Here is a 12963-nt window from a genome sequence, read left to right as displayed (position 1 = left end):
GGAAAAACTCAGCAGGTCTGGCAGCATCGGCGGAGAAGAAAAGAGTTGACGTTTCGAGTTCTGTCGAAGGGTCATGAGGACTCGAAATGTCAACTCTTTTCTTCTCCGCTGATGCTGCCAGACCTGCTGAGTTTTTCCAGGTAGTTCTGTTTTTGTTAAAAATGTCAAGATCCTTGCATCAAAGTGTTTCTGTAAATGTGAGAGACACACCGAGAAACACAAAAATCTTTTTTTTTCTTGCTCTGGTAGAATTCTTTAGTACTGAAAAATGTAGGACAAGCAAAGAAATACAAGCAGCATATTATAGGTACACTGAGAAAGAAGAAGAAAACTAATTATGGGCAAGCTGCAGAGCTTGGTCTGATCTGTTGATTATGGGAGTGCTCAGATTGGTTTACATCCTATGCTTTTAGTGCTCAGTCTACTGGTAACCCCACGAGGTTGGGTCTTCTTTCCAAGATATGCCTGCCACACCCCAGTATACTCCCCATTGAACTAAGTTTGGTCACCTAGCTTGTTGGTGAAACAGGGCGCCAAATCTTACCATAATCGGTCCCACCTATCATGTTTGCGCCAGAGTACACAATGGAGCATGCAGTTGTTTGGCAGTGCTGAACTTGAGTATTGCTGAAAAAAGACATTTGCTAAAGCTTTTCCTCTTGCACTCATCAGGACAATTAGTGCATAAGAAGAGAGTGCAGACTGGTTGGCAAGTGGACTCTGATTGTTAGAGGCAAAGCCATGCACCAGTTAACTTGTTTATTACCTTTACATTTGGTATTCTTGCAAATTCTTCTGGTAAGTGCAAGACAAACTGCTTCAACAATGTGTGTCTTTTTTCAGCAATACTCAAATGATGAATGTCTTCATTGTGGAATTGACACCTTTGTCTGAACAAGTGCTACAACCGGTCAATGGGTGAGGTCCCCCAATTTGTTATAATCCTGGACGAGATAGCCCAAATTAGTAACTTCTCAAACTGGACCCCAATTTGTTATGCTCCTGGGTGAAGAGGAATGAGATGGCTCCCTTTCTTTATTCAATCTCCTCGGTTGGATTCAATAAGGTTAATTTAAAAGGATCCCTTCCCTCGTGGATACTTTTTCCCAGCCCAGTCCAAATGTATTTATGTTTTAGAAGGAGCCAATTTAACCAGACTTTCTTGGGTCCAAGGAGGAGTGAGTTTATTAGTTACTAAAATCCCGAGAGAAAAAATAATAAAAATGCCACACATACACATAGATCAGAAATGAAGAGTTGAGTCCAAAAATAAAAAAGTGTTAAAGATATATGAATCAGTCTTTGGCTTGTCTGTGAGGAGTAGATGGCAGACGTTGCTGCCATTAGGTTTGGTGATTCCAGGACAGCTGACTTTGGCAGTTGAGCAGTTGTTTGGAGATACCTGCTTCTGCAGGTGAGCTGAAGGAACTGTCTTATTTCCTTCTTGAATGTGGCTTTTCTGACTTGCCCCCAGCAAGAAAGAGAGAGGAGAGACAGGCATGCCGATTTGATTTTCTTCTGCTGTGACCCTCAGAGCCCACATGAGCACACCAGAACTAGAACACACCGATCAGGTTTGCAGCTGGCTTTTTAAACTCATTTCCTTGCGTATTTCTGAAAGGGAAAAAATAAACATGTCTTTGGCCCAGAGTCTGCTTTCTTTCAACTCAGGCCATTTCCACATTCTGAGATGTAACTCAACAGGAGATGGTTTCTGCCAAGATGCAGTAATCAGTCTCCACCATCTCCGCAACCACAGGAGATTAAAGTTCAATCTTTTGCATTGCATCTCTCAATTTCAAGTGTCTCTGCCTGAAGTAAGCCTTCACACCTTTTTAGGTGTGACATTCCATGTTCTCTCCAGGTTGGTCGGTAAAGTATAATCCACGTAGGAATTTTCCACAAAGTGGTTACTTTACATTCTCAGCCTGCTTTTGCTTGTATGCTTTTTAAAAAAAACACATATCTTCCTTTAAAAAGCTTGACATGTCCGCAAGTAATTTGGGGCTGTGATCCGCCGTTGCAATGCAAGGACCGTGGAAAGGTATTCCTCTCAAAGCTATCATGAATAGTCTTTCAAGCTTTGAAAGGTGAAAATTCTGATTTATGAGAAGAGATTAGGTGATCTTGGGAGTAAACTTCGGATTTGCAAAATTGAGATGCGAGCTTGGATGGTTTCTACTGGGGGTGCTTATGGAGCACTTTATGCATGCTAGATAGTAATCCTTTAAAGATGTGGAAGCGTTGCCACACTATTACTGATGTGAGGGTCCAGGAATGATATTCACAGTGGAGTCAAGGGGTTTGTGGGGTTGGCATAAACAGAAGAGCTACAATCCTCATGTTTCTGTAATTCTCACCTATTGCGCATGTTATTTCCCTAATCTGTAGTTTCCCTGCCTTTCCTCCCACCGTGTCTCTGTTATTCTTCATGTTTGTTACTGATTTTGTTTCACAGCATCAGTTACCATCTTGCTGTTATTCTTCCCCTTCAGAGGATATGTTCATGTTGCATGCTCATTCCGTTTCTGTTACTTTATCCTTGTATCTGCTGCATTTTGGGTTTTCTCTTAACTTGTCCCAACGTCTCAAGTTACTCGTCCTCCGTATTCATCTCCACTGGTATCCTTGTTGTTCTTCACTATTCTCTTGATGTTCCAAGTGTTTTCTCTTTCACTCCAACAATTTTTGACAACTGTCTTTTTTGGCAGTAATCTCTCACTGGACCCGAGCAATGGGAACTCGTGCTAGAGCTTTAACACTGCCAAGTGCTGCAATGGGAGTTGGAGCTTGGACACACTGGCAACAAATGCAAATGACAGGAGAGATCAGCCAGAGGCAACACCAGGAGATGAGGTAGCATGGATTGCAAAATCACAAGGCCCAGATATAATTTTAGGAAGTAATTTGTGGACCCCTGGTGTGCATTTAAAAATGTTGATCTAAATGTTCACCCAGTCCCATTTCCTATCATGAGAAAATAAGCAGCATAGTCCAAAATTCAGATTTTTCTCCAGATTATGAAGTTTACAGAAAGACAAGCTTGGATTAGGAGCAACAATTACATTTTTGTTCAACTGTACCTTAGAACACCATGTGCTATTCTTATTGATGCTACACCAATAGTGAATACACTTCAAAAACACAAGTGGCTATAAGCTGCTTTGAGACATTCTGAAGTGGTGAAAGGCACTATATAAATGCAAGTCCTTTTCTGTGCTTTGATGCTACATAGTACAATAAGGTCAATGAATACAAATGCATGCTTATTAGAAATAAGAGAGACTGCCAAGTTGTATTAAAAACAGCTGATTGGGCATTACAAAGGTGAGCCACAAGCAAAAGTGGAGTTTACCTTAATAAATATTATAAGATAAATCAACTGAGATAACCTTAAGGTCTCTCTAACCGTGAAACAGATCAAAATGCCATTACCACATATTTTGACTGCTTATTTATGCTCTGTCTGGCTGCTTGATTTAAAGCCAACAAAATGCAATCGCTACACAAACAGAATCAAGAATCATCTCCTAATGGAAAGTTTAATTGAGAAGTGACCAGCAACATGAGGTAATCCCTTCTGTTAAGATGGCTATAAAGACCCTAGTGCACTGAATCACACTAAACAATCACTACACAGGCATTAAAGAAAAGTTGAATTCATTATGCCCCAATAAATATAGATAGCAATCAATATCTCCACAAAAGGCATTTTTGTTCTTGGATTTAAGAACATATACAGCATTTACTAGCCACATCCCATTTACAATTGTAATCAAAATATAATTAGCTCTGTTATAGACAGCTTTGCAACTTGCTGCCTGTCACAGCTGTAAAGAAACCGGCTAAGTAAAAACTTGGAATTAAATCATGCATTAATGATTGAACGCTGTCTACATCACAATTCTTTTCTTATAAAGACAAGCGCGCAATGTTTGAACACTTCAATGGCCAACTTAAAATTCAGTAAACAGCTTACTGAAATAATTAGCTTTTCCCTAAAACAAGTACACAAGCCCAGCTTCATAAAACGCTTGTATCTAGGACTATAAGTATTCATATAGAGTAGGAGGCCATTCAACCTATTCATCACAATATTTTCTAGAGATGGAAGCTACACCTGAATGCTGATTTTTCATTTTCCTAAGCCATATTAGAAATGGAGGTTTGATGAAAAGGAGATATGTTCAGTTGTGAGATGTCACCCCTTGTATGAGCGCATCAATCTTAAGCACCAGGTATACATTAAAAAAAACTAGAACATTACCTATATTGGTCAGAATTTTAAAAGAATAGAGATTTGGAACAGAATGAATTAGCTTGTAACATTTTTATTTTACATTAAAAGATACTATAAGCTGCTCTTGTATGTTAGAGGGATTGTGTGATAGGCCTCAGCTACACAAGTCATGGAAAAAAAGCTATGTTTGACGTGTCACAACTATACTGCTGGCTTCGGCTCCAAGCTACAGCTCCAGTCAGATCTCTACTTCCTAACCAGCCCAAGAAACAATTTCTTGGTGCAAAACTCTTTATACTGAAAGAAAATCAAAAGCAATCCAACATTGCTGAAAAAAGTAGACATATCTAAACTTTTTCATCTTGCACTTGTAAGAAACATATCTTTTTATTTCTGTTGGACTGTGGGTTGGGATTACAATGGCTACAGTTTGAGAGGCATGTCCACTGGAACAGGAAGACATCAATCAAAATGGATCCATTAGATCCAGTACTCCGGATTTTAAGGGTGCTGTTGAACTGTTTTATCGCACCCTTAAAATCCATATTGTGTGTGTGTGGATTTAAGAAGGGGGCAGAGTTTAAGTTATAGTGTTAGAAGTTAGCAGTTCATATTGCTTTCTTTTGCCACTAGTTAAAGGCAATTTGTTCAATAAACAGTTATTTACTTATTAAGTTTACAAACCTGGTGCCCATATTCTGTTAACCCAAGTTAAACAATTAGGTAGAATTGGGGCAATCTGGTGGTTTGGTCAAACTTTTTACAGTATCACGGCTTGGGCGACAGTGGGGCTTGATATTGCAACGCACTATCCTCAGTGAGTTGTGACACACTAATCAGGACATTTCATTAGAATACCAATTTAAGGGGGAAACAACAATTTCTTCTATATGTAGAGAGTGCAGATTGATGGAGGCATTGCCATGGAGAATGCACCAGTGATGGTGACTGACAATTAACTACTAAGCATTGTTTGAAATGTAAAATAGGCAGCTTGACCCTGATTGTTCAGGGCAATTCCTTGACCAATAAGTCAGCAAATGGCTGTCACTTATTTTGTTTAGCTGAAACAGGCACTGTGTGCACATGTTCTGTCTGTCTGTCAAAAACAGGGCCCTGTGTATCAATAGGCATAGTTTCCAGCATATGCAAATGCACCATACTACGTGCCCAATTGACAATCTTGAATTCGTCAGTGTAATTTTTAGTGCACTGAGGATTGTTTAGCAAACATCCAATTGTGGAATCACAAACACTGTTGAACACTGTTGAGTTTTGCAAGCACAGGCTGGTTGGGTACAGTCATTACCTTGCCCGTTGCGAATAGCAACTGGAACATGCTGTTGATACAATCCACCAATCTTTGGGACATATGGCTTACATATCGGCATCACACTGGCACTGAAATTAATACATCACATCACTCCTTTGCGTGATAGGCAGAATGTCTTTTTGGCTTGACAACAGCATCCTGTTAGTGGCATATACCACACATGTTGCTACTGCATAGCAGCAGTGTGAATCAGCCAGCTTCACCTGTTGCTCAGATTTTGAGATACCTTGCCCTTCCACAGTATTCTGAGGTAGAGTGGGCACTTTCAGGGCCAAACGTAACAGCTTTAGGCCCATTCATGAGTTTGAGTGATATGAAGTGTGAAATGATCAATAAGGGCAGCCGTTTTCCTGCAGGATGTCTTTGACATGCCCTATTTCAGCATCAAGCTTGCATGGTGAGCAAATGACTCGGGCCCTTTTTACAAGGTTACCGGTAAGTTCAATCTTATAGCATGTGGAACGGCAAGAATGCCAATGTGTACGTGGACTGTGAAGGTAGGCTTGCAGCACACCTTGGTAGAGAATGCCCTGGCAGATTTCTCAACTAGTATATCAAGGAAGGGGAGTTAATTTGACTGCTCCACTTCAAAAGGTGAGTCTGAGTGCAGGATGAAGCCTAAGACATGTAAGAATCCTAATGCTTACATTAATGGGCCTAAGGCCATCACTTTCAGCCCTGAAAAGTGCTCAGTCTACCTCAGGTTACCCTGGAAGGGTAAGGTATCTCAAAGGTTTGAGCAACAGGTGAAGCTTGCTGTTTCACGTTGCTACTATGCAGTAGCAACACGCGTGGCATACATTCCTAACAGGATGCTGCCATCAAGCCAAAAAGACATTCTGCCTATCACACAAATGAGTGATGTGGCATATGAATTTCAGTGCCAGTGTGATGCTAGGAATGTAAGCCGTAGGTCCCAAAGACTGGCACATTGTATCAAACAGCATGTCCCAGCCGCTGTTCACAATGGGCAAGGTACAAACTGTCCCCAATCAGTCCATTCTTGCAAAACTCAAAACAGTGTCCAACATTAGATGCGATTCCACGATTGGACAACATTTGCTAAATAATCCTCAAAGTTCTATGAATTATGCTGACAACCAATTTAAGATCGTCAGTCAGGCTCGCAGTGAGACACATTTGCGTGTACTGGAAGCTGCATATATTAATACACAGGACCCTGTTCTTTGCAGTTGGAAAGAATTTGTACATTGCATCTGTTTCAGCTGAATAAAAAAAAGTGAGAGCCATTCTCTGGTTCATTCCCCAGGGCTATGCCTTGACTAGTGTCAAGTTGCCTGGTTTAAATTTCAAACATTGCTGGGCAGTTAACTGTCAGTCCCTATCACTGGTGTATTCTCCATGGCAATGCCTCTACCAGAGTCCATTTGCCAACCAATCAGCAGTCTCTTCGCATAAATTGTTTTCCCCTTCTACTAGTATTCTTGCGATGTGTCCTTATGAATGCAAGATGAAAAGCTTCGACATGTCTCTTTTTCCAACAATCCAACAGCAGAAATTACAAGGGCATTGTTCCTTTAAAACTTTTTGATCAATGATATACACACACACACACACACTTGGCCTTGTAATTACTTCAGTAATTTTCAACAAGGAAAACAGAACTAAAAACACAAATACCACAGATGCTTCATTAAAATCCAAGTCACTGTACATCACCCAAAAATATTTTACATGGGATCCATTTAACCAGAAAGATGGGTGAACTACATTTATGCTTCATTTATTGTCGTCCACTTCCTAGTAAATACAATCCAATAATATACTGTGAAAGTAACTCTGATTCAGATCCTAGATCCACATCTAAAATTACTCTATCAAATGTATTCGGAAAATACCAAAGAAATTAGCAGCGTAATGAAACTTAATGCTGAATATATACAAATAATGCATTGTGTCCAAATAGCAAGCATCACAGGGAAAAAATGTATAATTAAGAAAGGAAACTGATTCCAGTGGAGCAATATTGACCAAATGTTGTCATCACACTATACTGCATTAATCAGATAGCAAACTGACTGCTGGAGTATATGTCAAGTCACCGCAAACAACAAAAAAGGTAATAAGCATACAACATTCAAACATGCTAATCGAATCCAACCAATGACTGACTTATAAATTGGTAATTGAAAACCATTACCTTCCAAACTTCCACATTTGAGAACCATAGGGAGCAGCAAGTAAAATATTCACATCTTCCTTAAGGGAATAATATTGGTGGATAATTCAATCTAGCTATATTCTCCATCATTTGCTGTCCAGTCAAGATTGTCGCAGCGGTAGCCTGTGCCCCTGCTCTTCTGATACTTTTTCCCTGCTTTGAATATTCCACCTTGTTCCAAGCTGTCTTTCAAAATCATCATTCTCTACCAGCCTCCGAAGTACAATAACAATTTTCTCACTATCTTCCGTGCTTTCCTCCCTCAGCCTCCACACTGAACAATGTGTCATCTTCATTGATTTCAACCTCCATCTCAATTCACTGTGCTTTCTCTCCCCAGATCACTGTTCTTTCATCCTCCCTAAATCTCTCCTTCCACAAACTGCGCAACCCATATTCACAGCCATCCCTTTGACCTTGCCATTTCACATGGCCTTGTTAGTCCCATCATATCAATCACAGATTAAGGCAATTTCTGATCACTTTCTTGTATCACTCTCCACCCATATTCCCCCTTCCATGCTCAAAGCTACCTCCTTCTCTATCCATCTCTGGAAAACCTACCCCCCAATTCACCCAATTTCAAAATCTATTTCTACCTATCTAATTGTAGCCAAAGTATCACTCGCAATTGCTTCTCTTCTTACCTCCTATGTCCCCCAAGGAACTATCCTTGGCCCCCTCCTATTTCTCATCATCATCTGAAAGCACAGCATTAGTTTTCATATGTAGGTGACAACACCCAGCTCTATTTTACCACCACCTCTCTCCAACAATGCATGGATTCCAAGGCTAACAATTTGTAGCGAACAAACACCATTTCTTAAAACTAGTTTTTTTAACCTTCTTTCACCTGTTTCCGAATATAATGCTCATTTGGTCAAGACATTTGATATTTAAAGAATTCAATTCTCACCTTTCCCAACATCCTTCCTAGAAAGTAGTAATGTCTGGTGAAGTGATCGCCAACCAGCATTTTTGCTGCAGGATTCGGATACAGAACCCCTTCATTTGTCGTCTTAAAAAATCCCTGGTTTGGGTTAAACCCAGTCTTGAGCAGTTCATTAAGAAATTCTCTGAATATTCCTCCACCATCAATTCCAGCTTCATCTAAACCATGTGCATTTAATAAGTGAACGCGTATTCTTTTTCTCAGGTCAGATTCTGGAAAATAGGGGAAAAATTTATTTTTCAACAAATATTGCACTCAAGCTGTTATTTTTACAACGCAGGACAAAGGCCAGGAATTTGTGGCTGCAAAGACAGCAACAGTTTTAGCATTTACCATCAAACTGACAACAACTTCTGGAGTCCGCACATGCACAGTTAAATTCAAAAATCTGAAAGTTGCTGTCAGCAATACCTTGTCCCTCCACAGGGTGCACAATCAATCAGTGATCAGGAAAAGTTGTTATGTTGAATGAGGTGTAAATACATTTTAATGACACTCCAAGCCATAATTATGAACAACCTCTGGCCTTGAAAAGCCTGGACTGTCTTTGCTTTCTATTTCTTGTTCGGAAACCTCCGTTTGTTCTGTTTCCTCAGTCCTGAGACATTCTTACATTTTTTTTTACTTTAAAAGTGAATGCCTCTCTCATGTTCTCATGCCAAGGGCTAAATGGTCACATATCTTTGCCTTTTTTGGTATTTTCAGTTTCATCTTAGTTTTCTTGATATTAATTTGAGGAAACAGAAAAAAACAGGTCTCAGAACAAGATACAGAAAGCAAATGGCAAAACATAAGAGAATTTATACAAGATGCTACAAAGGAAATACTACCAAAGCTGAATAGAAAAAGAGACAAAAGATGAGATACTAGCAATGATGATAGAAAGGGGAAAGCAAAAGAAACACACTCAAGTACGACAACATGGAAAAGAAAATAAAGGATGCATGTAGGCAGGCGAAAGAGAAATGATATAACAAGATGTGTGATAAAGTATTGGAACTAGAAAGAAAACATAAAATGAGAGTTATGCACCAGAAGGTGACATCTTTGACAGACAGAAGGAGATAACAACAGATAGCGAATGCATAAAAGGCAAGGATGGTAAAATTTTCTTTGAAAGGGATGCAATAACAAAAAGATGGTCAGAACTTATAAGTGGATTGTCTGATGATTCAAATGATGGGAATCCTCATTATATCCTCACATATAGAGTCAAATGAAGGATCAAACATTATGATATCTGAGAAAAAGAATGCTTTGAAATTGATGAGTATAGGAAAAGCTCCAAGCATAGATTAAGTAACAACTGAACACCTAAAAGTCCTTGGAGAAACAGAATTAGAAGTGATAACAGAAATTTGTGATCAAATATATACCAAAAGGAACAAAAACAGAAAGTGCTGGAAAAACTCAGCAGGTCCAACAGCATCTGTGGAGAGAAAAACAGAGTCAACGTTCCGAGTCTGTATACCTCTTCTTCAGAGTTGAAGAGTCATACAGACTCAAAACATTAACTCTGTTTTTCTCTCCACAGATACTGTTAGCCCTGCTGAGTTTTTCCAGCATTTTTTTGTTGTTTCAGATTTCCAGCATCCATAGTATTTTGTTTTTATATACCAAAAGGATATATCCCAAGTGACTTGAGACATTCATTATTTTTTTTAAGTTACCCAAGAAACCTAAAGCAATGGAGTGAAATTATTTTAGAACCGTAAACTTAATTAGCCATCTCATTCAAGCGATCTTGAAAATCATAATAGAAAGAAATAATAACACATTTGAAGCAGAAATTGGTGAAACAGTCTGGATTTAGATCTGGAATCAGAACATAGAATACCATATTTAACCCAAGAACAATCTTAAATAACTATCTAGAAGAAAATTTATCTATATTTAATAGACTTTGAAAAAGTGTTCAATCATGTTTATCGCCAAAAGTTAATGTGATGCTCAAATGTGCCATTGACGGTAAAGATGATTTATCCAGAACCTATATTGGAATCAAATAGCGAGCATCAGGTTTCTCACACTCTGGATCGGGACCCCAGTTGGGTCACAACACGAAATTCTGGGAGTCCCAAGCTCCAAGGCAGCAAGGGCTGTCACGGGGCTCAGACTAGTTCTGACAGCTGCGAGGCTCCTTTAAATGACGTTTTTTTAATTTGATGAGCGTGGTCTAATGGACAGATCACTGAGGCCGCATTGCTGCTGCAAAGAAGTCCGTGTAAAGGTAGGTTTTTTTTTCTAGCCATAGCCACTAGAAAAGTCAAGAGGAGTACAACAAGATGTTGCCAAAATTTCTCAATCTGTAAACAGAATAAATATTCAGGCAATTAGATATACTTCCAGGGGTAAAAATTGGAAGAACATAAACTTGTGATATGTTGACAACACAATGCTTCTTGCAAAATAAGAGGCCCTACGAAATATAGATCAAGTAAAATCTAGAAGTTCAGAATATGGATTGAGTATGAACACCAAAAACAATGGTAATTAGATGGAATACATTAGAAGAAACTGGAGTGAAGATTGAAGTGGGTGGTGTCACACTGGAACAAGTAGATAAGTTTGTCTATTTAGCACAAAAGATAAAAGAACATGGTAGAAATGATGCCAAAGTCAGAAGAAGGATAGAGATAGCCAGAAGTAATTTTGTGAAAATGAAAGATGTGTTAACAACAAGAAAATTCAAGCTTGTAACAAGGAAAAAACGCAAAGTGCTACACTTTAGATGCACCACTTTATTGTATGCCTCAATAATCTGGACAATACAGATCTTTGAAAGAAAATAGAAGCCTTTGGAATGTGGATGCTAAGACATGCGCTTAAAATTCCATATACAGACTATAAGACCAATGAAGAGGTGCTTCAAAGAGCAAGCTCCAAAAAGAACTCTAAAAAGTGACATCCAGAAAAGAAAATGTCAGTATTTTGGCCATTTGATCACAGCTGGAAATCTATAAAGATCTCTTCCGGAGGACAAAGTGGAGGGCAGCAGAAAGATGGGTCAACCTAGGTGCAGTTGGATGATGACATCACAGAGTGGTTGTAGGCAAGCTACAATGGGTGTGTGAGGATGGGCCAAGGCAGACAAGCGCAACATACTGTGACAGCAGATCACCTGGTAGAAGTAGCTACAAGCAGCAGCAGCATTGTCTTTCACTCCATTCCATGATAAAAATATTCCATGGAATTTTACAATTAAACCATATCTTTTTCAAAATATATGCTATTTCAACTTCTGCCTTAACCCCATGCGCATGTATCAATCTTTATTTCACATCCTGTAAAATGATTAAAAAGTGAATGATAATCAATGCCATCTAGTTCTTAAAAACAAAAAACTGCCGATGCTGGAAATCCAAAACAAAAACAGAATTACCTGGAAAAACTCAGCAGGTCTGGCAGCATCAGCAGAGAAGAAAAGAGTTGACGTTTCGAGTCCTCATGACCCTTCAACAGAACTGATCTAGATCAGTTTTTCCAGGTAATTTCATCTAGTTCTTAGTTTGCTGTCTGAAAATTCTTCAATCTGATCGACTGCCCAGCCTGCTTGAGTTTCCACATGAAACTCCCTATGGATGGCACCAAAAGAAATAGGGGAAATTGATGCCACAGAGCCCATTACATTTTCTTGTGCAGCTTTTTGCGTTGTCAGTGGTGCACGCTGTACTTTCACCACTGACTGCAAAATTTGGGCCTGGGTCTTCATTTGAGGCTACGAATAAACATTTAATGTGTCTCATTTAAAGCAAAATAAAATTTTTTCAGAAACTAGCTACTATCCATAAAATAAGTTTGTGAAAGGCCCTTTCAAAATAAATAACTTGGTTTCAAATTTATTAACTAATCCTCTACCACAGTGCTGATGGGCAAATTGTCTTTCTGAGCAAAATCAGCTCAACACTTTGAGGGTGGCACTTCTTGTCTTTGTTGTTAAAGCCTGACTTAGACACAGGCAGATTTCTCAAAATGAGTTTCATATCCAAAATAATTGATTAAAAATTCTCTCCTGCAATCATGAGCTGTAAATAGTGTTTCTAAAGCAAGGATCAAGGGTGCATGATGCTGTAGTCTATGATAGAATTATAGGCAGACTCCAGTGAGAGCAATCAGGATGGGCTGAAGGACATTTCCCCGCTTGTTTATTTACTTATTTGCTACATGGAGCAGATTTTGTTCTTTAAATTGCATTATCCTAGCTATTAAGTTTCATTTAGGATTACAGCAAACAATTTCTTTTGCAGCACTCTTTT

General features: G+C 39.1%; 1 protein-coding gene across 5 annotated transcripts in view; it reads right to left on the bottom strand.

Annotated features, from left to right (window-relative positions):
* The window catches only part of ube3c (ubiquitin protein ligase E3C), a 169531-nt gene that overhangs the window by 42683 nt on the left and 113885 nt on the right, over nt 1–12963 (bottom strand). For all 5 annotated transcript variants that reach the window (XM_041184414.1, XM_041184418.1, XM_041184415.1 and 2 more), the window contains exon 19: nt 8672–8919. In XM_041184414.1, the coding sequence (XP_041040348.1) occupies nt 8672–8919 (248 nt within the window). The remainder of the gene's footprint in view (nt 1–8671; nt 8920–12963) is intronic.

This window comes from Carcharodon carcharias, chromosome 3 (genome assembly GCF_017639515.1).
Source record: "Carcharodon carcharias isolate sCarCar2 chromosome 3, sCarCar2.pri, whole genome shotgun sequence".
Lineage (NCBI taxonomy): Eukaryota > Metazoa > Chordata > Chondrichthyes > Lamniformes > Lamnidae > Carcharodon > Carcharodon carcharias.
This window is presented reverse-complemented; position numbering and strand designations above follow the sequence as displayed.